The 27349-nt window shown below is 45.0% G+C and overlaps 1 protein-coding gene across 1 annotated transcript in view; it reads left to right on the forward strand.

Moving 5' to 3' along the window:
* GPATCH2 (G-patch domain containing 2) overlaps positions 1-27349 on the forward strand; it is a 228508-nt gene that overhangs the window by 67863 nt on the left and 133296 nt on the right. The window contains exons 4-5 of the mRNA XM_088454022.1: positions 602-784; positions 4018-4079. Coding sequence (XP_088310148.1) covers positions 602-784; positions 4018-4079 — 245 coding nt within the window. The remainder of the gene's footprint in view (positions 1-601; positions 785-4017; positions 4080-27349) is intronic.

The raw sequence follows: 27349 nt of genomic DNA on the forward strand, positions 1-27349 counted from the left end.
CCCGGCTGGAGTCGGTCACCATTAATGCAGCCCTAAGGCTTTTTATTTTATTATTTTATTATTTCCTTCTAACCTTAGAGCACGGAGCAGCAGACTGTCCATAAGGTCTGCGCTGCCGCTCCATCACCCCTCTTTATGACGCGTCCCCTTTTCCTAACTCTTGGGAGCGTGCCCGGCACCTACGGACATTCCAGGCAGCCCCCAGGCACCAGATAATATTAGTTCATTCTGGTTAATGTGGGGGAGTATTTTATACCAGGATGTCATGGTGGCCTAGTAGGCGATCTTATCCCTCCTTCCTCTTCAATTACTGGGGATTAAGCTGAAACCTCCTTACAGCACATGTACACGTGGGGGAATAGATGTCCTTACATCTTACTGATTATTATTGGGGGATATCCTATTTCTGGAGGCTGCCTATCCCCTCCCAAGGCCCTGCTTGCTGAGCAGGCTGGGCCTTGTGGTGCCAGTCATATATCTTCAGTAGAGTAACCACAAAAAGAAATGACTTATTGGTAAAAGGCAGGTTTATGTGTGTATGATACATTGTACATGTCTGATGATAAACCCTGATTACACACAGTGCTGCTCCTCTCCCCAGGTGACGATGAGCAGAGTGACTGGTTCTATGATAGTGAATCCGGGGGGGCCTGTGGCATTACCGGGGTGATCCCTTGGTGGGAGCAACAAGACTCTGCGGAGCTGCAGAGACAACTGCCTGATCCCGTGTTCCAGAGTATCCTGACGGGCTCCTTCCCCCTGATGTCTCACTCCGCACAGAGAGGTCCGTGTACTGTTACATGACACACATCTGCTGTATGTCCAGGATAGAGTGTTACATATCATAGGAGAATGCAGACACATGCAGGTCCTATCTGCTCTCTGCTGTATGTCCAGGATAGAGTGTTACATATCATAGGAGAATGCAGACACATGCAGGTCCTCTCTGTTCTCTGCTGTATGTCCAGGATAGAGTGTTACATATCATAGGAGAATGCAGACACATGCAGGTCCTCTCTGTTCTCTGCTGTATGTCCAGGATAGAGTGTTACATATCATAGGAGAATGCAGACACATGCAGGTCCTATCTGCTCTCTGCTGTATGTCCAGGATAGAGTGTTACATATCATAGGAGAATGCAGACACATGCAGGTCCTCTCTGTTCTCTGCTGTATGTCCAGGATAGAGTGTTACATATCATAGGAGAATGCAGACACATGCAGGTCCTCTCTGTTCTCTGCTGTATGTCCAGGATAGAGCGTTACATATCATAGGAGAATGCAGACACATGCAGGTCCTCTCTGTTCTCTGCTGTATGTCCAGGATAGAGTGTTACATATCATAGGAGAATGCAGACACATGCAGGTCCTCTATGTTCTCTGCTGTATGTCCAGGATAGAGTGTTACATATCATAGGAGAATGCAGAGACATGCAGGTCCTCTATGTTCTCTGCTATATGTCCAGGATAGAGCGTTACATATCATAGGAGAATGCAGACACATGCAGGTCCTCTATGTTCTCTGCTGTATGTCCAGGATAGAGCGTTACATATCATAGGAGAATGCAGACACATGCAGGTCCTCTCTGCTCTCTGCTGTATGTCCAGGATAGAGTGTTACATATCATAGGAGAATGCAGACACATGCAGGTCCTCTCTGTTCTCTGCTGTATGTCCAGGATAGAGTGTTACATATCATGGGAGAATGCAGACACATGCAGGTCCTCTATGTTCTCTGCTGTATGTCCAGGATAGAGTGTTACATATCATAGGAGAATGCAGACACATGCAGGTCCTCTCTGTTCTCTGCTGTATGTCCAGGATAGAGCGTTACATATCATAGGAGAATGCAGACACATGCAGGTCCTCTCTGCTCTCTGCTGTATGTCCAGGATAGAGTGTTACATATCATAGGAGAATGCAGACACATGCAGGTCCTCTCTGCTCTCTGCTGTATGTCCAGGATAGAGCGTTACATATCATAGGAGAATGCAGACACATGCAGGTCCTCTCTGTTCTCTGCTGTATGTCCAGGATAGAGTGTTACATATCATGGGAGAATGCAGACACATGCAGGTCCTCTCTGTTCTCTGCTGTATGTCCAGGATAGAGCGTTACATATCATAGGAGAATGCAGACACATGCAGGTCCTCTCTGTTCTCTGCTGTATGTCCAGGATAGAGCGTTACATATCATAGGAGAATGCAGACACATGCAGGTCCTCTCTGTTCTCTGCTGTATGTCCAGGATAGAGTGTTACATATCATGGGAGAATGCAGACACATGCAGGTCCTCTCTGCTCTCTGCTGTATGTCCAGGATAGAGTGTTACATATCATGGGAGAATGCAGACACATGCAGGTCCTCTCTGCTCTCTGCTGTATGTCCAGGATAGAGTGTTACATATCATGGGAGAATGCAGACACATGCAGGTCCTCTCTGTTCTCTGCTGTATGTCCAGGATAGAGTGTTACATATCATGGGAGAATGCAGACACATGCAGGTCCTCTCTGTTCTCTGCTGTATGTCCAGGATAGAGCGTTACATATCATAGGAGAATGCAGACACATGCAGGTCCTCTATGCTCTCTGCTGTATGTCCAGGATAGAGTGTTACATATCATAGGAGAATGCAGACACATGCAGGTCCTCTCTGCTCTCTGCTGTATGTCCAGGATAGAGTGTTACATATCATAGGAGAATGCAGACACATGCAGGTCCTCTCTGTTCTCTGCTGTATGTCCAGGATAGAGTGTTACATATCATGGGAGAATGCAGACACATGCAGGTCCTCTATGTTCTCTGCTGTATGTCCAGGATAGGGTGTTACATATCATGGGAGAATGCAGAGACATGCAGGTCCTCTATGTTCTCTGCCGCTCTGGGTTCGGGGGTCTCCAGCAAGAGAACTTCTCTGCACCAGCGGCCATAGAACGGCTGACGTCGGGCAGATGGCGCTCTGGTGGGGATCGGACGTTTCCAGAGGATTGTGTACAGTTTCCATCCCAATGCGGAAGGTGGATAATGCTGGGTGCACTTTGTATCAGACCATGGATAGCGGGCAGATCGCAACAATGACCATTTTATATCTATAAAGTTGGTCTTCTCCGTTACACCCCCTCCTACAACCTGCAGCACCTCGGTATGCCGGCACGACTTTATAAGGTAGAGATGGCGTTTAGTGCGGTCACCGGCTACATATGGCTGCTTGTGTACAGCTCTATGATACTAAATGCAATGTTATACTAAATGTTCTGTTTTCATAGTCCAAAGTGGGGGTTCCGTTTACTAATTGGGGATGGGGGTGAACGTCCGCTTAAGGTTGATGCCTGGATGCGGAATTGAAACAGTATTTTGCACCTATTGTGTCTCTTCCGCTCTGTTACCTATTCCCATAAGAAACCTCTTCTATGGAAGTTGAAGCATATGGAGAACATTGCGGTTAGGGGAAATGTGACGTCGTCACTGTTTGGGCGATAAATAACCGTAGAATCCCATTCCCAGATCGCCGCTGTACGGGAGATAGTCCTCCCTACAACAGCTATAGGCACACGCTGATCGCTGGAGGTTATGGGCGCTGGTGATTGGACGAGCTATGCCTGTCACCCAATCACACCTCACTCACTTGTTTTCTGACCTCTGGCTGTTAAGTGCTCATGGGGCTCATTGTCTGTCACATGCAATGGTATAGAGGGGGGGAGGGGGACCTATTTGGTTTTCTTATTTTCGAGTTGACACTTTGGAAGCCCAGATACTACCACATATATAATGACACAATTATCCCTTAATACATCCATGAGTCTCAGCACTTGGCTGTATTGTATAGAGATCAGCGCCGTCATGCCGGATATATTCATGTAATAATATGCGGGATGTGACGTTACCCTGCTCAGGCTCTCCTGTGCTGGGGCGTCCATTCTCCAGGCTGGCTAACTCCCGCTAATTGTACTATCTGATGGAATAATACAAATATCTCTATCAGGACATGAGCGTGCTCATACAGTCTTTCTCTGTGTTTAGGTTTCCAGGCGCGTCTGAGCCATCTACATGCCCTGCAAGGAAGAAGCCTGCGCAGCCCTCTGGTATGTGTTCCTGATCTGTATGTAGCGTTCTGTGGCCTATTACTAACCCGCAGTGTTAGATGTACAGTGTGCACCTGCCTGTTATGTACATGACTAGATGGTAATCCCAGTGCTGGGTTCCATGGACCTAACTGAGATAGCGATAAAGCAATTGTTTTACCATGTAATGTATTTGTCTTGTTAGGCTGTGATTAGAAACACCTGTGTGCCAGCAGCCTGTCATGCTCAGCCGTACTTCAGCTTTGGAGTGGGAGGCAACAGGGAGCCACAGACTGAGAGTTGTATAGCGGGAGGAGCAGGGTCCCCAGCAGCACAGAGTATATCAGGAGATGAGTGATGTGTCAGTGAGGACAGGGCTGCATGTGACAGGGGCAGTGACATGATGTGAGGAGAGGAATGGAGGCAGCAGGAAGTCACAGACTGAGAGTTATATAGTGGGAGGAGCAGGGTCCCCAGGAGCACAGAGTATATCAGGAGATGAGTGATGTGTTAGTGAGGACAGGGCTGTATGTGACAGGGGCAGTGACATGATGTGAGGAGAGGAATGGAGGCAGCAGGAAGTCACAGACTGAGAGTTATATAGTGGGAGGAGCAGGGTCCCCAGCAGCACAGAGTATATCAGGAGATGAGTTATGTGTCAGTGAGGACAGAGCTGTATGTGACAGGGGCAGTGACATGATGTGAGGAGGGGAATGGAGGCAACAGGGAGCCACAGACTGAGAGTTATATAGTGGGAGGAGCAGGTTCCCCAGCAGCACAGAGTATATCAGGAGATGAGTTATGTGTCAGTGAGGACAGAGCTGTATGTGACAGGGGCAGTGACAGGATGTGAGGAGGGGGGTGGAGGCAGCAGGAAGTCACAGACTGAGAGTTATATAGTGGGAGGGGCAGGGTCCCCAGCAGCACAGAGTATATCAGGAGATGAGTGATGTGTCAGTGAGGACAGGGCTGTATGTGACAGGGGCAGTAACAGTGGGAGGAGCAGGGTCCCCAGCAGATGATTGTGCAGCAAAGATGGTTTTGCCAACAGCAAGATAACATGGCTGTAATCTTGATCTTCTCTTAATCTCTGCATCTGTGTGGTTGCTGTGGAGAAACCTCTGTTGCTGGATAACGGCTGATTGCTTCTTTATTTGTTGTGAATACAGAAACGATTATCTTTTTATTCATTTTGATGATGTGAATCTCAATGTTTTCCTGTGATCTCAGACCCAAACTACACACCTAGTATCATAGTGTTCATCCATAAACCTATTTAAAGACACTTTACCATATGCATTTGTAATGGTCTGTTTACCTTATAGCTTTGACTTGATACGTTAACAATTAGCAAATCTTGAAAACTAAAGCTGGATGCACACCGAGCAATGTGTACACATCCGATATGTCGGACCGATATATCGTATCATGGGTACACATCAGAACGAGGTAATGAAGGACGGAACAATACCTTGTTCCATCCTTCATTACCTGCAACGGGGCCGTATTGGCTGTACACAATGGCCGATATGTCATTCTGATTTGTCCGTAAACGACATATCGTGGTGACATCGCTCCAGTGTGTACTCGGCTTAAGAGTTACCATTTTCTACACCTATTGCTTTCTCCTGCTCGTTCTCTCAGTAAGCACACGGCAGCTATTGCTTTCTCCTGCTCGTTCTCTCAGTAACCACACGGCAGCTATTGCTTTCCCCTGCTCGTTCTCTCAGTAAGCACACGGCAGCTATTGCTTTCTCCTGCTCGTTCTCTCAGTAAGCACACGGCAGCTATTGCTTTCTCCTGCTCGTTCTCTCAGTAAGCACACGGCAGCTATTGCTTTCTCCTGCTCGTTCTCTCAGTAAGCACACGGCAGCTATTGCTTTCTCCTGCTCGTTCTCTCAGTAACCACACGGCAGCTATTGCTTTCTCCTGCTCGTTCTCTCAGTAACCACGCGGCAGCTATTGCTTTCTCCTGCTCGTTCTCTCACTAAGCACGCGGCAGCTATTGCTTTCTCCTGCTCGTTCTCTCAGTAAGCACGCGGCAGCTATTGCTTTCTCCTGCTCGTTCTCTCAGTAAGCACACGGCAGCTATTGCTTTCTCCTGCTCGTTCTCTCAGTAAGCACGCGGCAGCTATTGCTTTCTCCTGCTCGTTCTCTCACTAAGCACACGGCAGCTATTGCTTTCTCCTGCTCGTTCTCTCACTAAGCACACGGCAGCTATTGCTTTCTCCTGCTCGTTCTCTCACTAAGCACACGGCAGCTATTGCTTTCTCCTGCTCGTTCTCTCACTAAGCACACGGCAGCTATTGCTTTCTCCTGCTCGTTCTCTCAGTAAGCACACGGCAGCTATTGCTTTCTCCTGCTCGTTCTCTCAGTAAGCACACGGCAGCTATTGCTTTCTCCTGCTCGTTCTCTCAGTAAGCACACGGCAGCTATTGCTTTCTCCTGCTCGTTCTCTCAGTAAGCACACGGCAGCTATTGCTTTCTCCTGCTCGTTCTCTCAGTAAGCACCCGGCATCTATTGCTTTCTCCTGCTCGTTCTCTCAGTAAGCACACGGCAGCTATTGCTTTCTCCTGCTCGTTCTCTCAGTAAGCACGCGGCAGCTATTGCTTTCTCCTGCTCGTTCTCTCAGTAAGCACGCGGCAGCTATTGCTTTCTCCTGCTCGTTCTCTCAGTAAGCACGCGGCAGCTATTGCTTTCTCCTGCTCGTTCTCTCAGTAAGCACGCGGCAGCTATTGCTTTCTCCTGCTCGTTCTCTCAGTAAGCACGCGGCAGCTATTGCTTTCTCCTGCTCGTTCTCTCAGTAAGCACGCGGCAGCTATTGCTTTCTCCTGCTCGTTCTCTCAGTAAGCACGCGGCAGCTATTGCTTTCTCCTGCTCGTTCTCTCAGTAAGCACGTGGCAGCTATTGCTTTCTCCTGCTCGTTCTCTCAGTAAGCACGCGGCAGCTATTGCTTTCTCCTGCTCGTTCTCTCAGTAAGCACGCGGCAGCTATTGCTTTCTCCTGCTCGTTCTCTCAGTAAGCACGCGGCAGCTATTGCTTTCTCCTGCTCGTTCTCTCAGTAAGCACGCGGCAGCTATTGTTTCTTTCTGCTCGTTCATATAGTAACAACACAAGATCTTATTCCCCTAAAGATCTATCCACTTTAAAAACATACGCTCAATTTTTGGTTTGTCTTTAAGTGGCAGTCACACAAACCACTGAAACGTTGTAAGAATGCTGTTGATTTCTGATCTACGCCATTGATATTAAACCTACATAGCGGTCTATTTACTAAGCCTTGTATGGAGATAAAGTGAACGGAGAGAAAGTGCCAAACAACCAGCTCCTAACTGTCATTTTTCAAACACAGCCTATGACATGGCAGTTAGGAGCTGATTGGCTGGTACTTTATCTACGTTCACTTTATCTCCATCCAAGGCTTAGTAAATATACTCCATAGAGAAGCCTTTACTTTTTTTACCAGTCATTTGTGGCTGTTGGGTGGATGAGTGGTCTTGTATCCAGGACATTCTATTTAGGTACATTGGGAAAGCATTATCATAGAGAGTGGTATCGCCATGTGTCATGATGTGTCCACCAATGAATGCAGTAAGAATTGGTGACATCATCACTGGTAATAATTGCATGGAAGACATGTTCGGGACCTAGTAAGAGTGAAACGCGACTGTGCCACAGCTCACTAATATCTCTACTCTGTCCAGAAGACGACATTTTTTGTTAACATTTATCAGGTTCCGTCCATCTTTAACCAATGTCAGCGGTGGAGAAATGCCGGGATATACGGGCGGCCACCTTATCAGCTGTAAAACTAAGCAGTAAACTGCTATAATTCCTGGCGCTGTTTAGTTAAATATTAATATTTGAAAAAACAGCTGCAAGTAATAGTAGTCGGGTTTGGACCACAGAGATATAACTCCAAAAAGTACAAGATTCACATAAAGTGATTACTGCGCTAGGTCATGATTGATATAAACAAACGTAAATCAATAAGTCTGCTTTCTAATATATAGACATGAGGCTTGTTGTATAGTAACGAACCATAGTTTATTAAACATGGAATAAAATCAAATCATGAGCACAATTTTTATATATAATTCACACATACATAACAAATGGTGCTTCAGAGAACGTAGGAATAAAACACTTCTTTAGTGTTGCAATCCAAGCCGCAAATAGATACTACAGTATTATGGAACAATTTAAAGAGCAACGTGATTGTTAGCTAGTATCTGTTTTGAATGTGCGCCATCGGCACCGAATAAATATATGGAAATAAGTCAGATGCAGTCATTCATTCATATAAATGTACATTTGAGAAGACGCTGCTTTAATAAGTAAGCTCCCATATATAGGTGGTGGTCTTTATCCTCGTCCCATAATGTTATGTGATGCACTTTGCGCCTCCATATTGCACTTCGGCAGAAAATCTCTTTTTTTTTTCCGGTGCACTCGGAACAATGTAATAAAATGTGGGTTTTTTGTGTATAAAACTTACATTTACATAATACATTTTTTTTTTATTTGAGAAATGTACATGTAGCTTTTCAGTAGTTTTTAAATGGAGTGGAAGTGATGAAAATGGGATTAAATCCTTTTAAAATCGACATTTAGAGGATATTTAATATCTGTATGTCCCTGTCTCCAGCCTCGTGCATGACTACGGCTGTCCCTGCATGTGTGTTTTTGGGGCAGCTCCAGTGCAAATGCCGAGCGTGATTTTTCTGGGCCCAGGTGCATGATGGGAAGGGTAAAGCGTCACTTTGCAATCCGTCCTTTTACAGACTTAGGGCAACTTCCTACAGCACTTCCCATGTTTCTCCTAAAATATAGCTCATGTAAACCTTATGTATGTCTCCAATACTGGATTAGAGGGTGACAGAGAGAGTAATTATTACACCTGGGAGTGTTTCTTACAGGGCTAGAGATGTATAAAATCTGCACCGTGACCTGGTTCCACCTCCTGAGCTCGTATAAAGAAACAATTCTGTTTGCAGGGGGCGAGTAATGACTCTCAGCCACCTGGAGCATAAATGCCCCCTCTATTCTATTCTCAGAGTAATATCAGTATTTCATCCCGTAACACACTATCTTCATTATGCACATGGCCGTAATGAGGCTCATTCTCATCCCTTACATTTAGTTATATATATGCCCCAAATCCATCCAGGTCCTTCCATCATACCATGCACAACTAGAAGTTCTGCATACAGATGTATCCTCGTACATGTGTCGCAAAACATCTGGCGTGACTGAGATTCTCCACCATGGCAGCGATTCCCGCACTCGGCTACTTTTTCCCAAATGTTGCATCTTGCGGGTGGTTCAGCAGTGGATGGTATGGAGAAGCCACATGCGAGTAGCTTTGCATTTCCGTCCTTGCAATTATGTTACTGTGGCAGGAGGCATCATTCTGTAAGGACGCAGCATCGGATAATCTGCGATCACATCGACCGTCTAAGTGACCCATGGGATAATGCAAGCCGGCCACCGCAGGTACAACAAAGAGACTAGGAAATCCCCGTCAGCCGATGGAGATCCTGGCCTCTTCCCTCCCTCCCTGTGGCGGCGACACGTCTGTTTTGGGAAACTGAGGCCGTTGCCATCCCCTCCCGCCCACAAACGGCAACAGACTATCAATCACTGACAGTCTGCTGCCGAACTGCATGCGAACGCACAGGACCCGTACTGCAAATGCACAGTATGGGTCCGATGCCTGCGCAGATTTCCGACCGTCGGGAATTTGCGCACTGCTCTAAATAAGGCCATTAATTCACTAATAGTGTAGTAAATAGTCAGGCTTAGTGCTTCTTGTCGCACAAAAATTGGTTATATATTAGCAGATTAAGCATAATGATGCATGGGGTCCCTAAACCTAAACCCCCCCCCCCGCCCCCATCCGCGGGCTAAGTGTATACTTACACGGCAGAGAGGACGATCAGTCTGGCATCTTCAGCGTTCACTCGTAGTGTATACAGGGCAGGTTACAGGATAGGTGTACACGTCTGTATATCCTGCTAGTGTAAGGTGTGAGTCACTCGTAGTGTATACAGGACAGGTTACAGGATAGGTGTGCACGTCTGTATATCCTGCTAGTGTAAGGTGTGAGTCACTCGTAGTGTATACAGGACAGGTTAGAGGATAGGTGTACACGTCTGTATATCCTGCTAGTGTAAGGTGTGAGTCACTCGTAGTGTATACGGGGCAGGTTAGAGGATAGGTGTACACGTCTGTATATCCTGCTAGTGTAAGGTGTGAGTCACTCGTAGTGTATACGGGACAGGTTACAGGATAGGTGGACACGTCTGTGTATCCTGCTAATGTAAGGTGTGAGTCACTCGTAGTGTATACGGGACAGGTTAGAGAATAGGTGGACACGTCTGTATATCCTGCTAATGTAAGGTGTGAGTCACTCGTAGTGTATACAGGGCAGGTTAGAGGATAGGTGGACACGTCTGTATATCTTGCTAGTGTAAGGTGTGAGTCACTCGTAGTGTATACGGGACAGGTTACAGGATAGGTGGACACGTCTGTATATCCTGCTAGTGTAAGGTGTGAGTCACTCGTAGTGTATACAGGACAGGTTACAGGATAGGTGTGCACGTCTGTATATCCTGCTAGTGTAAGGTGTGAGTCACTCGTAGTGTATACAGGACAGGTTAGAGGATAGGTGTACACGTCTGTATATCCTGCTAGTGTAAGGTGTGAGTCACTCGTAGTGTATACGGGGCAGGTTAGAGGATAGGTGTACACGTCTGTATATCCTGCTAGTGTAAGGTGTGAGTCACTCGTAGTGTATACGGGACAGGTTACAGGATAGGTGGACACGTCTGTGTATCCTGCTAATGTAAGGTGTGAGTCACTCGTAGTGTATACGGGACAGGTTAGAGAATAGGTGGACACGTCTGTATATCCTGCTAATGTAAGGTGTGAGTCACTCGTAGTGTATACAGGGCAGGTTAGAGGATAGGTGGACACGTCTGTATATCTTGCTAGTGTAAGGTGTGAGTCACTCGTAGTGTATACGGGACAGGTTACAGGATAGGTGGACACGTCTGTATATCCTGCTAGTGTAAGGTGTGAGTCACTTGTAGTGTATACGGGACAGGTTAGAGGATAGGTGTACACGTCTGTATATCCTACTAGTGTAAGGTGTGAGTCACTCGTAGTGTATACGGGGTAGGTTACAGGATAGGTGTACACGTCTGTATATCCTGCTAGTGTAAGGTGTGAGTCACTTGTAGTGTATACGGGGTAGGTTAGAGGATAGGTGTACACGTCTGTATATCCTGCTAGTGTAAGTTGTGAGTCACTCGTAGTGTATACGGGACAGGTTAGAGGATAGGTGGACACGTCTGTATATCCTGCTAGTGTAAGGTGTGAGTCACTCGTAGTGTATACGGGGCAGGTTAGAGGATAGGTGGACACGTCTGTATATCCTGCTAGTGTAAGGTGTGAGTCACTCGTAGTGTATACGGGGTAGGTTAGAGGATAGGTGGACACGTCTGTATATCCTGCTAGTGTAAGGTGTGAGTCACTCGTAGTGTATACGGGACAGGTTAGAGGATAGGTGGACACGTCTGTATATCCTGCTAGTGTAAGGTGTGAGTCACTCGTAGTGTATACGGGGCAGGTTAGAGGATAGGTGGACACGTCTGTATATCCTGCTAGTGTAAGGTGTGAGTCACTCGTAGTGTATACGGGACAGGTTACAGGATAGGTGGACACGTCTGTATATCCTGCTAGTGTAAGGTGTGAGTCACTCGTAGTGTATACGGGGTAGGTTACAGGATAGGTGGACACGTCTGTATATCCTGCTAGTGTAAGGTGTGAGTCACTCGTAGTGTATACGGGGTAGGTTAGAGGATAGGTGTACATGTCTTTATATCCTGCTAGTGTAAGGTGTGAGTCACTCGTAGTGTATACAGGGCAGGTTAGAGGATAGGTGTACACGTCTGTATATCCTACTAGTGTAAGGTGTGAGTCACTTGTAGAGTATACGGGACAGGTTAGAGGATAGGTGTACACGTCTGTATATCCTGCTAGTGTAAGGTGTGAGTCACTCGTAGTGTATACGGGGTAGGTTACAGGATAGGTGGACACGTCTGTATATCCTGCTAGTGTAAGGTGTGAGTCACTCGTAGTGTATACGGGACAGGTTACAGGATAGGTGTACACGTCTGTTTATCCTGCTAGTGTAAGGTGTGAGTCACTCGTAGTGTATATGGGGTAGGTTAGAGGATAGGTGTACACGTCTGTATATCCTAGTGTAAGGTGTGAGTCACTTGTAGTGTATATGGGATAGGTTAGAGGATAGGTGTACACGTCTGTATATCCTGCTAGTGTAAGGTGTGAGTCACTCGTAGTGTATACGGGACAGGTTACAGGATAGGTGTACACGTCTGTATATCCCGCTAGTGTAAGGTGTGAGTCACTCGTAGTGTATACGGGACAGGTTAGAGGATAGGTGTACACGTCTGTATATCCCGCTAGTGTAAGGTGTGAGTCACTCGTAGTGTATACGGGACAGGTTAGAGGATAGGTGTACACGTCTGTATATCCCGTTAGTGTAAGGTGTGAGTCACTCGTAGTGTATACGGGACAGGTTAGAGGATAGGTGTACACGTCTGTATATCCCGCTAGTGTAAGGTGTGAGTCACTCGTAGTGTATACGGGACAGGTTAGAGGATAGGTGTACACGTCTGTATATCCCGCTAGTGTAAGGTGTGAGTCACTCGTAGTGTATACGGGACAGGTTAGAGGATAGGTGTACACGTCTGTATATCCCGCTAGTGTAAGGTGTGAGTCACTCGTAGTGTATACGGGACAGGTTAGAGGATAGGTGTACACGTCTGTATATCCCTGATGGTTGAGGTAGGCTACTGCGTTTGCGTTGTCGGACTGTATCTGGACAGGCCTGCCCTTCAGTATATCCTGTGCCTGTATGAGTGCTCTGAATACTGCAGGAAGTTCCAGGATGTTTATGGATAGGTGATTCTCCTTGGTCGTCCATTTTCCCTGAAAAGTGTGACGACCGGTCGCTGCGCCCCATCCACGGAGGCTGGCATCGCTAGTGAGGAGCACCCAATCTGGAATCCAGAAGGGGCGACCCCTGTACAGATGATACGTCTGCAACCACCATGAGAGGGACAGCTGAGCCCCTGGGGAAAGACTTATCGTCTGTGATTTTATTATCTGGGAGAGGATCAGCTGTTGCAGTGGTCTGGAGTGGCACTTAGCCTTCGACATGGTGGAATATGCTGACACCATGGACCCCAGAACCTGCATTTCTTAGTGGATAGACACTGACTGATTGCGGAGAAATCTGTGAACCCGCAATTGAAGGGCCACAATCTTGTCTCCTGGCAGAAATCTCCTTTGTGCCATAGAATCCAGGAATGCACCATCTGCTGTACTGGAGAACGCGATGACTTTTTCAAATTTCTGATCCAGCTGTGTCTGTGTAGGCAAGCAATCGTCAGCCCGAGATGATAATGCAATACCTCTGGTGACTGTGCCAATATCAGGAGGTCGTCCAAGTATGGCAGTATTGTGACTCCCTGACGCCTCAGGTAGGCCGTCATTCATTACTGTCATTATCTTGGTAAAGACCCACAGGTATTGTTGACAAACCAAAAGGTAGCGCCTGAAATTGGAAATATTGCTGCAGAACCGCAAACCACAGAAACCTTTGGTGGAAAGGTGTAATTGGCACATGCAGATACGCATCTTGAATGTCCAAGGAAACCACAAAATCCCCCTGTTCCATTGCCAGAACAATTGACCGAAGAGTTTCCATACGGAACTTGGGAAGTCGGATATATCTGTTGATACTTTCAAATTCAGAATAGGCCATTGGGACCCATTGGGCTTCTGCATCAAAAATAGATTAGAATAATGACACTTTCTTTGTTGATCCAACGGGACTTGGATTATTAACCCTGAATCCAGCAGGAAACGAATGGCCTGCTGGAGGGCTAAGGCCTTTGCAGAGTCTGAGGGAGAAGTTGTACGAAAAAACCTTTGGGGGGGGGGGGACTTTATAGAAAGTAAGGGCGTACCCTCAAGAGACCACTTCCCGGACCCAGGCGTCTGTTGCTGTGTGGTGCCAGGTATCTGAAAACTGAAGTCGGCCTGCCCCATCAAGCTGAGGGTTTATCATCTGACTTCGAAGCCGGCCATTTCATTGCCCAAGATATCTTAGTTTGCAGTCTCTTATGAGAACTGGGTTGTCTAAAGGAAGAACGACCTTTCGCTTTTCCTTGCAGCCGAAAGGCCCGAAATGACGACTGCTTAGGTCTAGGGGTAGTCGTTGAAGACAGACCAGCCGCTATGGAAGCCGCCAAATGGCTACAATCTTATTCAATTCTGTGCCAAACCTGTGACTTCATCAAGGGGAGTCACAGGTTGACGAAACGCGTTGGGAAGCTGACTAGAATTTATCTCCATGAACTCTTCAATCTTTTTTACCTAAAGATAAGCATATTGCAGTTCTCGCCTCCTTTTTTTATCTTTAGAATTAATATCTTGTTATATATTTTTATCTACCTTGTTTATGGTTTTTTATTACTTTAGGTGTCATGTCTATGAATTAAATTATATATGTATTTTTTATCAATCATGTATCACCTCTTACTTTACTTAAGGCCATTCCTTGGGTTTATTATTTAATTATTAAGTAATTTTTTAAGCACATATCCATTCACTTAATTTAATTATTAATTGTTGAAGGCCAGCTTATATATATATTTATTTACGTATTTATTCACTCAGCACTTTATGCACCTATATTTGCACTTATTTATGAGCTTGTGTTCATGACTGATTTAAAAAAAAATCCACTATATATGAATTAAGTGTTTTCATGTATTTATTGAATTATTTAAATAGTGAGTACTAAGCACTTTTGTCGCTCACGTTTGAACTCCTGTGTACACTATTGTAATTTTCACTCATGGAGCTGACACTTATTATAATTGAGGAGTGTAATACACTGTGATCCACTATAAATATTATTACATATACCTGGAAGGGCTATAAGGGTGCTGATTTTTCTCCTGTTGGCGCTGGGGACATCTACAATATTATATATATATATATATATATATATATTTAAGAAAGAAACTGGCACATGTAGACGACAATATCCAAATACGATGTAATAAATAAATATATATTATGCAATAGGCTCTTAGTCAACTACGAACAGCACAAAAGCTTAGTAGGATATCGAGCGCTGTATATCCTGGCCACCTAAGGAGAGGTATACAGGGAGACTGACCAAACCTCCTGAGATTCGCAGCTACAGTAGAGCACCTGAAAGTGGTCTCTGGGCGTCTCATATAACAGGGAGGAGCAACCCAGAGGCGGGAAACAGTCTCTGGACCAGTGTCTGGCCTAGGGAGGGGCCGCCAGGGAGAGTCTACCTCCCCATGGCTATATGGATCCACCGTGCGCACTGGCTTTACATGGCCGCCGCCTTTTACTGTCCCCGGCACCAGAATTTTATGCCCCGGTGGTCTAGTGGGGAAGCAGCCGCTCCTGGTTCCTCACAACAGCGGCCTCCGGCAGGTCTCCACTGCCAGAGGTACGGACTGCCACGCGGTGGGGGTAAATGGAGCAACAGTGTGTGTGTGTGTGTGTGTTGCTTTGTTCTCAGAAAAGTCAGATTGCTACCACCAGGGTATCAGGCAGGGATCCTTAGCATTGCCATGTTTTCCTCTTTAGGTTGCATAGCACAGACACCTGGGTATCAGGCAGGGATCCTTAGCATTGCCATGTTTTCATCTTTAGGTTGCATAGCACAGACACCTGGGTATCAGGCAGGGATCCTTAGCATTGCCATGTTTTCCTCTTTAGGTTGCATAGCACGGGTATCAGGCAGGAATCCTTAGCATTGCCATGGTTTCCTCTTTAGGTTGCATAGTGCAGACAACAGGGTATCAGGCAGGGATCCTTAGCATTGCCATGTTTTCCTCTTTAGGTTGCATAGCATAGATACCTGGGTATCAGGCAGGGATCCTTAGCATTGCCATGTTTTTCTCTTTAGGTTGCATAGCATAGATACCAGGGTATCAGGCAGGAATCCTTAGCATTGCCATGTTTTCTTCTTTAGGTTGCATAGCATAGATACCAGGGTATCAGGCAGGAATCCTTAGCATTGCCATGTTTTCCTCTTTAGGTTGCATAGCACAGACATCAGGGTATCAGGCAGGGATCCTTAGCATTGCCATGTTTTCCTCTTTAGGTTGCATAGCAGACACCTGGGTTACACAAAGATTCATAAACCCCAAACTACATTTCTTATCTCAACATCGCCAGCTGCGTTTTACCTCCTGCCTCCGTTTCCTCAAACACGCGTCAAGGTATCTGATCATTCTTCCAATTCCCCGCTTCCATTATTTTCAAATACTACTATAAAACCCGAAATCTGAGAAATAGGAAGGGAAAGAAATAATATGGGAGGGTATTTTATGTCTCGGTGTGATGGATCGCTCCTCTGCAAAGGGAAACAAAACACTAAATATCTGTAATCCCGCATTATTTACCGCATGGCTGCTTAAATGCTACTTTAAGCCTCATAAAATGAAAAGGGAGAAGCTCTCCCAACTGTAGCAGGAATTGGATTTAGGAAGAGAGGTACAGAGCCAAAATATTGCTACAGAATTAAATGTCAAAAATCTTCTTTAATAGCAGATATATAGTTCACAGTGTCTGGTTATGATTAATACATTTAATCTAAATCACTGAAAGTTGCTGTGGCTTTTCCATAAAATACAATAGGACACAAATCAGTTTTACTGGAGGCGGATAACAATTGCCAAATAATGCATCTTCCCGCCCAATAAATTGTCAGTTATACCTTTAACTAAAAATCAATTCATCTCTGCAGAATTTATTGCAATTTCCCCCAATAAATCTCCTCAACTGTTTATTCATTTGCTTTTTTGATACATTTGTGCCACTTTTTTCCACGCTCCAATGTTTTCCATTTTGATTCATTGTAAATTAGAAAATCTATTTTGACTCAATTTTCTAGTGAAGAAGTTTAAACCTACCAGCGAGCCATTTTTTCCAGTCTCCTTATACATTTGATACCCTTGAACTCCCAGCACATTTGGTTCCTGCGGATTGGTCGGACGTTTTTTATTTTTGCGCCTGGCATTAAGTGCTGCGTTATGTGCGACTATTGCTGGAGAAGCAACATTATGTCTCCTTCTGTTTTTCTTGTCCGAAATTATGGACTTTATTGTTTTTTTAGAGATTGGAGGGCAAATGCCAGCAGCATATCTTTGGTGTAGTATTATTATTATTATTACTATTATTATTATTATTACTATTATTATTATTATTATTATTATTACTATTATTATTATTATTATTATTATTACTATTATTACTATTATTATTATTACTATTTCTGTTTTGTTTTTAGCCTTGTATGATGTTGCATTTAGGGCCTTGATCTCGTTTATCTGGAAGTAACATGAAGTTGCATAAAACATTCATTAATTCTAAACTCAATGGAACAATTGTAACATATATGATAATAATAATAATAATAATAATAATAATAATAATAATAATATCTGTCCCATTTTAATAAAAAAAAACAGAAAATATCCCAACCTTCACCAATTCCCTATTGTACGGGTCAGGCCCACCAGACTATAGGAACCAACTATTTAATTGCTTGAAAAATCTAATATTTAAGCTATTCGCCAATAAACTTAAATATTACAGAAAATAATTGTTAAATGATGTCCTATATCCCCCAACGTGTAATTGTCATTAGGGCCTAAGACTGTAAGGGGGAAATGGCAGCAAGACGCACGTCATTTGTCACGTGTCCCGTGTAATATTATTACATTTACAGAGATCATTTGTGTATCTGCCACTTCAGTATATAGATCCATTTTGTTGACTTTGCCAGACCTAGGAGCTGGTGACATCACTGAAAGCATTTGGTGTAAAGATCACCCCCAAAATGGCTGCCTCCTGTGTTGTAGGTATCCAGAGACGCAACACTTGGGTGCTCAACGTCGTCCTGCTCACAGCGGCCACATTTACAAAGCAAGCGCTCATTCTGTGACTAAAACAATCTGAGCTGTGTGTAATAATGCTGATATTTAGCAAGTGCCATCTGTCATTGAGCAGAGTGTATGTTTCTGCCATTAGCCAGTGTTCTGTATGTAATGGTAAATCAGTTGCGCAGAGATCCCGGCAATTTGGGTTTGATCTATAGTTGTTTATGTAAGAGCATATCGGGTGTTAAAGTGATTGATTTGAGAAGCAAAAAATAATTTGAGCGGCTGGATTAGCGCTCATTAATTTTACTAATTACTTAGCGAGAAAAACAGATGTTTTGTTAGGTGAGGATCAGACATTAATTGCAGGTCCTACCTTTCAGACTAAAAATAGTGCTATTATGTGGCCCCTTGTGCTCCGTGTGCAGATTAGTACAATGCCAGTGTAGTTGTGTAGTCTTGAGGAACGGTGACAAAAGCTGAATAAAAGTTACACTATGGCACTGAGTCCTACCAGCACAGATGGCTGACTGGTGTGTAATGGTGCAGCTGCCTGTATATAGGAGCTAGCCATCGTCTCTCTGTATTTCTGTACCTTTATGGTGACCACACGTAATGTGTAATACAGATTGCTACTGGTCACAGAGGGCCTAGAACCCTGCCAAGCTGCGCTGCTTTTACCGAGCCAGGTGGTGGCGTATTTTTAAAGAGCAGAAGTTTGCACCGGCAGAGCGTCGCAGTGAGGGCGTTCCCAGCAAGCTGTGGGATAGGTGCTTTGGTGCCACTGATTTTGGTTTCCTTTTGCGGAGTGAGAATATTTAAAAAGAAATAGAGGACTGGAGCGCACATGGCCGTTACCGCGCTACGCGAGGAGTGACGTTACACCAGCTCCGAGCTGGCGGGTTTAGGGTTTCTTTCTACACTTATAGTGGGCTCTGCCATGTGCCGCCATGTTGTACTTCCACAGAGAACATATATATTATATATTGTGTAATCACTTGGGAGAAGAAATGACGGAACATGCACTTTCCCAACGTTTATATATTGAGAACAGTCCCAAACATTGCCCTGAATTGTGATGACCTATGTTTTATATAGGTATATAGATTATTTATTTATTTTGTAGCCAGTGCGAGATCTTCAGGAGTCACCTGAGGCTGAATTATAGTTTCCTTATTCTTAATGACCAACGTAAACAATAGCTGTAACCTATAGGATCCATGTCAGCGAGGATCTGCTAGTGATGCCTGATTCCGCTGCCCACCAGGAGGAAATCGCTGCGTAATTAGCTGATCTCAAGCTAGGAAGCAGCTTGACAACCATCTCCTTGCTGCAGTTGTCAGCTCCGCCTCTTTCATGTACTTCCAGTTGAATTGCTGATTTGGAAGAGCTGTTTTTTGACAGTTGTCGGTATTTCATACCGGTCCCGTTTTTGAAACAGTAACAGTATGTGCTGGGATGGGTCTGACTATTGTCCTATAGCTGCGGTTGTCAGGGGACGGCTTAGCAGACAGGCGCACAAACAAGGTGCTTAAAATATTCCTTCACCGAGTTTCTGGGGTCACACCGTGCACGGCGTCATGGCTCCGGCTAGAGAGGAGTTAATGCAAGTCCTAGGTGACTCTGATGAAAGAGTGCGCAGATAATGGAAGGTTATAGCAATACGGCGGGATGCTCCGTGCCATCATTTATTTCAATCCTGTATTTCAACAAGCAAAAGCTTCTGATGATGTGCATGTACTAAGTGCATGGATTTACTGCTGCAGTTTGAACATTTTTAAATTAAAATATATCGCTCATTCTGAAAATATTGATTTACACATCGCTGTGTCAATATTAAATCTAGCAAATTTTCCAATAAGTTAAAAAGATCTGGCAGGTCAGGTGAAATGTACTGAGTTGATTTGATTTTATTTATGTGGGTGTTCATCCATCTCAGAAGCCATATTTATGGATTTTAACAAAATATGGTATTTTAGGGGTATGCAAAGCAGCAAATGTTCCCATCAGATGGATTTTATACTGATGGGTGTGTGTGTATATATATATATATATATATGTGTGTGTGTATATAAAATATTTTTATATATATATATATATATATTATAATATAGTGTGTGTATGTATTAGGGATGTGCAGGCTCGGATTAGTTCGGATTTGTACGCCGGGGTCAGATCTGTCCCTCCAAAAATTGGGGCTCAGAAAGAGGCAAAACGTCATCTTTCATGGACAAACATCATCATTCCTGGACTTTTGTCCATGAAAGATGATATACATACATGCGCGCGCGCACACACACACACACACACACACACACACACACACACACACACACACACACACACACAAATATATATAATGTGTGTGTATATATAAAAAAATAACTGTATTGCTATAACCTTCCATTATCTGCGCGCTCTTTCATCAGAGTCACCTAGGACTTGCATTAACTCCTCTCTAGCCGGAGCCATGACGCCGTGCACGGTGTGACCCCAGAAACTCGGTGAAGGAATATTTTAAGCACCTTGTTTGTGCGCCTGTCTGCTAAGCCGTCCCCTGACAACCGCAGCTATAGGACAATAGTCAGACCCATCCCAGCACATACTGTTACTGTTTCAAAAACGGGACCGGTATGAAATACCGACAACTGTCAAAAAACAGCTCTTCCAAATCAGCAATTCAACTGGAAGTACATGAAAGAGGCGGAGCTGACAACTGCAGCAAGGAGTTGGTTGTCAAGCCGCTTCCTAGCTTGAGATCAGCTAATTACGCAGCGATTTCCTCCTGGTGGGCAGCGGAATCAGGCATCACTAGCAGATCCTCGCTGACATGGATCCTATCGGTTACAGCTATTGTTTACGTTGGTCATTAAGAATAAGGAAACTATAATTCAGCCTCAGGTGACTCCTGAAGATCTCGCACTGGCTACAAAATAAATAAATAATCTATATACCTATATAAAACATAGGTCATCACAATTCAGGGCAATGTTTGGGACTGTTCTCAATATATAAACGTTGGGAAAGTGCATGTTCCGTCATTTCTTCTCCCAAGTGATTACACAATATATAATATATATGTTCTCTGTGAAAGTACAACATGGCGGCACATGGCAGAGCCCACTATAAGTGTAGAAAGAAACCCTTATGCCCGCCAGCTCGGAGCTGGTGTAACGTCACTCCTCGCGTAGCGCGGTAACGGCCATGTGCGCTCCAGTCCTCTATTTCTTTTTAAATATTCTCACTCCGCAAAAGGAAACCAAAATTAGTGGCACCAATGCACCTATCCCACAGCTTGCTGGGAACGCCCTCACTGCGACGCTCTGCCGGTGCAAACTTCTGCTCTTTAAAAATACGCCACCATCTGGCTCTGTAAAAGCAGCGCAGCTTGGCAGGGTTCTAACCACATAAAAAAAAATAATTTTTTTTGGAAGCAAGACCTAAGACCTAAAAATGGAAAGTTACAAAGAAAACCCCCTACTCTCCCGCTTCTGCCCCCTAGTTATGTAACACTAGTATAAAATGAGTAGAACACCTCGCTAAATACACAACGAGACGTATGCGTCGCGTTCCCCATTGTGCGCCAGCAAGTGGCTATAGCGGGCGTATGCCCATTCCCCGTACCTCCTTGTTGCTGTGATACGTCGCTGGCAGAATGTCTAACTCTGCGACGTTTGGCATTTTGCAGCAAAGCACAGCAATATGGCGGCCGGCCGCGCAGAAGAACCGGCGTGCCGCTGATTACTGATGCATAGTGCATAATACACTTTCCCATCTCACATTTGTTTAAGTTTGTAAGGAGAGGGGAAGACGTTCCGGCATCGGCAGTGCTGGGTGTATCCTCAGTGCCGGCCTAATCCTTATCCCACAGCATTGTCAATACCCATCTAATTCTATTTTAACAACAGTAATTGGCTGATGGAGTAGAAGATATAGATTTGTTTTCCTGATGACTGCCTGACTTTTTTCCTCTGGTAATACTAATAGAATTCTAAATCCTTACTGGTGTGATCATGTCATGAGTAGGTCAACAGTCATGTCAAGGTCCTATTGGAAGCCTGATAGCGAACATCTTAATTTAGACTCCTCTCTCTTTTTTTTGTCTTGTATGTGCATTTGCCAGTAATTCTTTCACGTCTCATTCATTCCATTATGCCAGAATTCATTTACTTTACTAGACAATGGCTCTGCATGGCAAATCGCTCTGCCGGGCTGCATTTCCCTCTCTACCTGAGCAACACAAATCCGTATAATCGCTGCGCATCCTCTAAGCGCTGAAAGCCGGCTCCCACAGGCCAGACTGCAGGTACCGGGCTCTTCTGCTGGACAACCGAAGACTTTCGCGGGCAATTTGGGTTTTTATTCTTCTGGATCATTATCCGCGGACAGAACTGATCCTTTGGTTTCCGTCTAGAAAATGTTTTCAAGCCGTCTACTTCTTCTAGCGCCACCGTGCTGCCATGACGGCGTCTCCTTTTTGAACTTTGTAGTCCGGGGGAATTGTCAGGACAGTAACTTGCTACTGTCTGCTCACCGACATCAGAGTAAGCTATTAGCGTACAGCACGGATACGGCTCCTGTCGGCTGCACAGAGAGGACGCGGATGTTTGTGGGCTGATGTTCCAGCACGAGTATTATCTGCACGTGGTGCAAAATCCAAATTGTTTGTCAAACATATATAAAAATATTGTAAAAAAAAATAAATAATAAGTTACACAAAGTTCTTCTGTGACCCTCGCCCCAAAGCCCGGCCTCCGGCACGCCATCGCACTATTTATCTGCTTATTTTCTGCACAAATATTGTAGTTGATGACCCTGTTCTTCATTATTGTATTATATCTTAGTTTGTATTCTGTAAGAACTGGAGCTTAAAACAGATGTAAATTTATTAGGAGAAATTCGAAAGCGGGCTCTGGTATGCCAATGGGCGCATCTAAATTCTGAGACTCTCTATCGTTACTATATACTAAAGAGGGCTCTGGTATGAAGAGCTTGCTATCTAAGTTTTACTCTTATTAGTAGGCGCGTAGCATATTGTATTGGTTGACATGTGTCAGTTAATAGTTTCTATTACTCCAGTTGTATTGTTATGCTGCATGCTTATGCTCTAGGGGCCTGATTCAGAGCCGAACGCTTTGACCAGAGCGCTCGCTCTGAATCAGGGCCCTCCTCCATGAAAATGGAGCGGCCTCCTGGCCGCTCGCATAGCTGTGGGTGACCACCCACAGCATATGCGAGTGTCCATGATGATGGTCGCGATGGTGCGACCATCGGGCTTGCGACTGAGACCCTGCGGTAGGGTCTCGCTGCCGCAAGCCCTGGAGTGATTTTGGCTCTATCAGAGCCAAAATCACTCCCACTGACATCACTAGTGATGTCAGTGGGGCCGGCTTGAGACGGTAGGCGATCACATGGGAACGCCTCCGTCTGGCAGGCACGCCCACCAAAGGGGGCGTGCTGTCAATCAACCTCGACAAAACGCCCCCTTTGGTGAGAGACCCGGAGCGATGGAAAGCCCGTCGCTCGCCGGGTTTCGCGCATGCGCACGATGGAGCTCCCTCCGTCATGCGCAGTGGGGGAACATCGACCCGCTTGCAAGCGTCCTGCGCTCGCGAGCGGGTCTGAATGACCCCCTATGTTGCCGATGGGCGCATCTAAATTCTGAGACTCTTTATCGTTACTATATACTAAAGCGGAGTCTGGTTTATCGCCCAGTCTGAAAATTCATAATGGGACATATTTTAATAGCAGCTAAAACAGCAATAGCACAATTATTGTAATCATCTTCCCTACCTACTATCTATAAGATTATCCAAAGATTATCCATGAGGTACACACAGCAGAAGTTGCTTATTCCACATCGATCTCTGCGCCAATGATGCTACGGTTTAAGTGGCATGGATATGTAACTGAGGGTGAGGGTGAGGGTGTGGACCTTCAGTACTTAGGGATATGCCCTGATTATAAATTATTTGTCTGATTTCTATATTAACAAATTTATATTTGTTTTCTTTTTTGGTTGTGACATTATATATGGTAATGTGTATTATGGCACGTCCCCCTCTCTCCATTCCGTTTTTCCTTTCTTTTGGTGTACACCTTGATTTCTGTAGTTTTATTTTATTTCTATTTTATTGTGATTTATTATATATGTGTTTTCTTTTTGAAAAATTCAATAAAAGTTTATTTAAAAAAAAAAAAAAGAAGGAAACTCAGTTCTGGCCTGTAATGTAAATGTGGATTAGAGTGTCCAGCGATCCATCCCCCATGTCTGCCGTGGTCAGGAGCCTCTATCCTCCTGGCCTGTAATGTAAATGTGGATTAGAGTGTCCAGCGATCCATCTCCGATGTCTGCCGTGGTCAGGAGCCTCTATCCTCCTGGCCTGTAATGTAAATGTGGATTAGAGTGTCCAGCGATCCATCCCCCATGTCTGCCGTGGTCAGGAGCCTCTATCCTCCTGGCCTGTAATGTAAATGTGGATTAGAGTGTCCAGCGATCCATCCCCGATGTCTGCCGTGGTCAGGAGCCTCTATCCTTCTGGCCTGTAATGTAAATGTGGATTAGAGTGTCCAGCGATCCATCCCCCATGTCTGCCGTGGTCAGGAGCCTCTATCCTCCTGGCCTGTAATGTAAATGTGGATTAGAGTGTCCAGCGATCCATCCCCCATGTCTGCCGTGGTCAGGAGCCTCTATCCTCCTAGTTTGCTCTCACGCCGCCTGTATAATAAAAGTCAGTAAAGGCATCGCTGGTCCACAGCTGGCATTGGGGTACCCGCCTGGTCCTGCTAAAGCAAGAACAATTTTACCAGGCTCAAAAGTCAGGTCGAACTTCAAACTCTGGACTAAGTAATATTTAGCATTTATGGTTTATTCATTGAACTGAATTGTTAGTTTTAGATGAGTTATTTTTAAAACTGTAGCCCTATGTTTTATTTTCCCTTTGTATTTGTGGAAACTAAAGTACAGTTGCTTTTGTTTGTCTTCTCTTCGCCATATGCACTATTATCGGTCATGTCCTTCGTGTTACGTTTCCTCTGGTGTGATAGTCCTTTCACAGTATATTTTCTTGGAGCTCCGATCTACCGGAAACTGATAGGTATGATGCTTTTTTGGGGTTGAATAGATTTAAGCCTCTGGGGTGCGGCCAGGTCTTGCAAGGTGCCGGCAAAGAGGCGTCAGACCGCACTCCCTAAGACTGCATGGCCCGTACAGTGGGTTAGGGGAGTAGACTTCCTCTGTGCTCAGCACAATTAGGCAAACAGAATATTTGAGGTTGCAGTAAATAAAGTGATGTCTGCCGGAGGGAATATTCCAATAGCTGGGGTCAGGTTCTTTGTCTTCTCATCCTGCTTTATTAGCAGCCAGGGAAGGTTGCACAAAAAAGGACATCTAGGAGATTTGACACGAGGAATTAATTATGAAATAAAAGGCAGATTTGCACTCAGGCTAGAATTAGCCCAGCAGTTCACAATCCCAGCAGTCACCTTGGCGTCCCGTAACAAAAAGTGACAGCGTAACTGCGAGCGAAACGCAGCCCCTCAGTGTACGCGGCGATAGCGGCGCTGTCCTCTCGTCAGTAACCGCTAATCGGGGACTTTTATTGTGCTCTTTTCTCTCCTAGAAGGGTTGTTAGTGTGGAAGTTTCCATAGATGAACTTCTTCAATAGACATTTGCTGTGACTATTAATGTTATGTGATATAATAAACTGATAAAGTACCAACATAATCCCCCAGAGGGCTCCTATATGAGAGTGCTGCGAGCACCTGTGTACGGATTCCGGCTGCCGTCAAGTGCGGCTGTTGTCGCGATTGACCCCATTGTTTCCTGTTTTCCCGTCTGCTCTTGGGGAGGTTGGGGTTAGGTTGGGACATGCCTGGATTAGGATGCAATAGGATTAGACGGCTGTTGGGAGGGTTAGGAGAAGGGAGAGCGGGACTTTACTGTCTAACAGAGAGGTGCGCTCTCTCACAGATGAGTAATTACCGTCTAGTAACTGTCCACAAACTGCCCCGTCCTCCTCCGCGTACAAATCCGGCAGAAGCTCCGCAGTGTCCGCAAAGCACGAGAGGAGACCTGGCGAGGTTCCCCACACAGGGTATATGGTAAAGTTACAGAATGATAAAGGTTCTTTAAAACTGGTGATTAATGTAGAAAACATGGTGAGACATGTAGGAAATTGTGAGAAAGTAAAAGTAAGTGCAATAACCATAAGCGTAAATGAATGGTAACGTTGTGAGGCCTGGGGTGGGAATTGTCCTCTTCAGCTGGCGCTCAGTGTTCCCGGGACGTATTGCTGTCACAGGCTGCTACATTGGAAGTCACCTCCATTAGTGACTCTCCCCTAAATTATTCAAACCGTTTTGCTGAAGGAGCTCATTGCCTAAACTTTTGTTGGGTCAGCGAACTCTCTGAATAAACAGAGGCTCTTACATAGTGCGCACCAGGGATTTCACTTCTACCTGCATCTGATTTCCACTTTGGTAAAAAAAATTGTAAAAAACAAAAAGCGATAGCAGGACCTGACTGGTGTGACCCACCGACTAATCTGCCACCACAGGGTCCATCTAAGGAAAGTACTGGAGGCTCTTAAAAGATGTCAAATGGCTGATTTTTGTACTTTTATTAATGGCAATTATAGCAAGGAAGTGTTTTTTCAGCAAGTTAAAGTCTTTCGGCATTTTTTGGATAAATCTCTGTATAGTTGTTGTTCAATGTTTTAATACAAGTTTGTAAAAAGTTGAAAAAACACTTTTAGCTCTTATCTACAGATTCATTCTCCCATTAATACAACACACAACATTCCTGTCCTACATTTACACCTCAATATACCTGTCCTACATCATTTACAACTCACTATACCTGTCCTACATCATTTACACCTCACTATACCTGTCCCCCATCATTTACACCTCCACATACCTGTCCCCCATCATTTACACCTCCACATACCTGTCACACGTTATTTGCACCTCCACGTACCTGTCCCCCATCATTTACACCTCCACGTACCTGTCCCCCATCATTTACACCTCACTATATCTGTCCTACATCATTTACACCTCCACATACCTGTCCCACATCATTTACACCTCCACATACCTGTCCCACATCATTTACACCTCCACATACCTGTCCCACATCTTTTACACCTCCACATACCTGTCCCACATCATTTACACCTCCACATACCTGTCCCACATCATTTACACCTCCACATACCTGTCCTACATCATTTACACCTCCACATACCTGTCCCCCATC

This window comes from Taudactylus pleione, unplaced genomic scaffold, assembly GCF_031769625.1.
Source record: "Taudactylus pleione unplaced genomic scaffold, aTauple2 ptg000608l, whole genome shotgun sequence".
Lineage (NCBI taxonomy): Eukaryota > Metazoa > Chordata > Amphibia > Anura > Myobatrachidae > Taudactylus > Taudactylus pleione.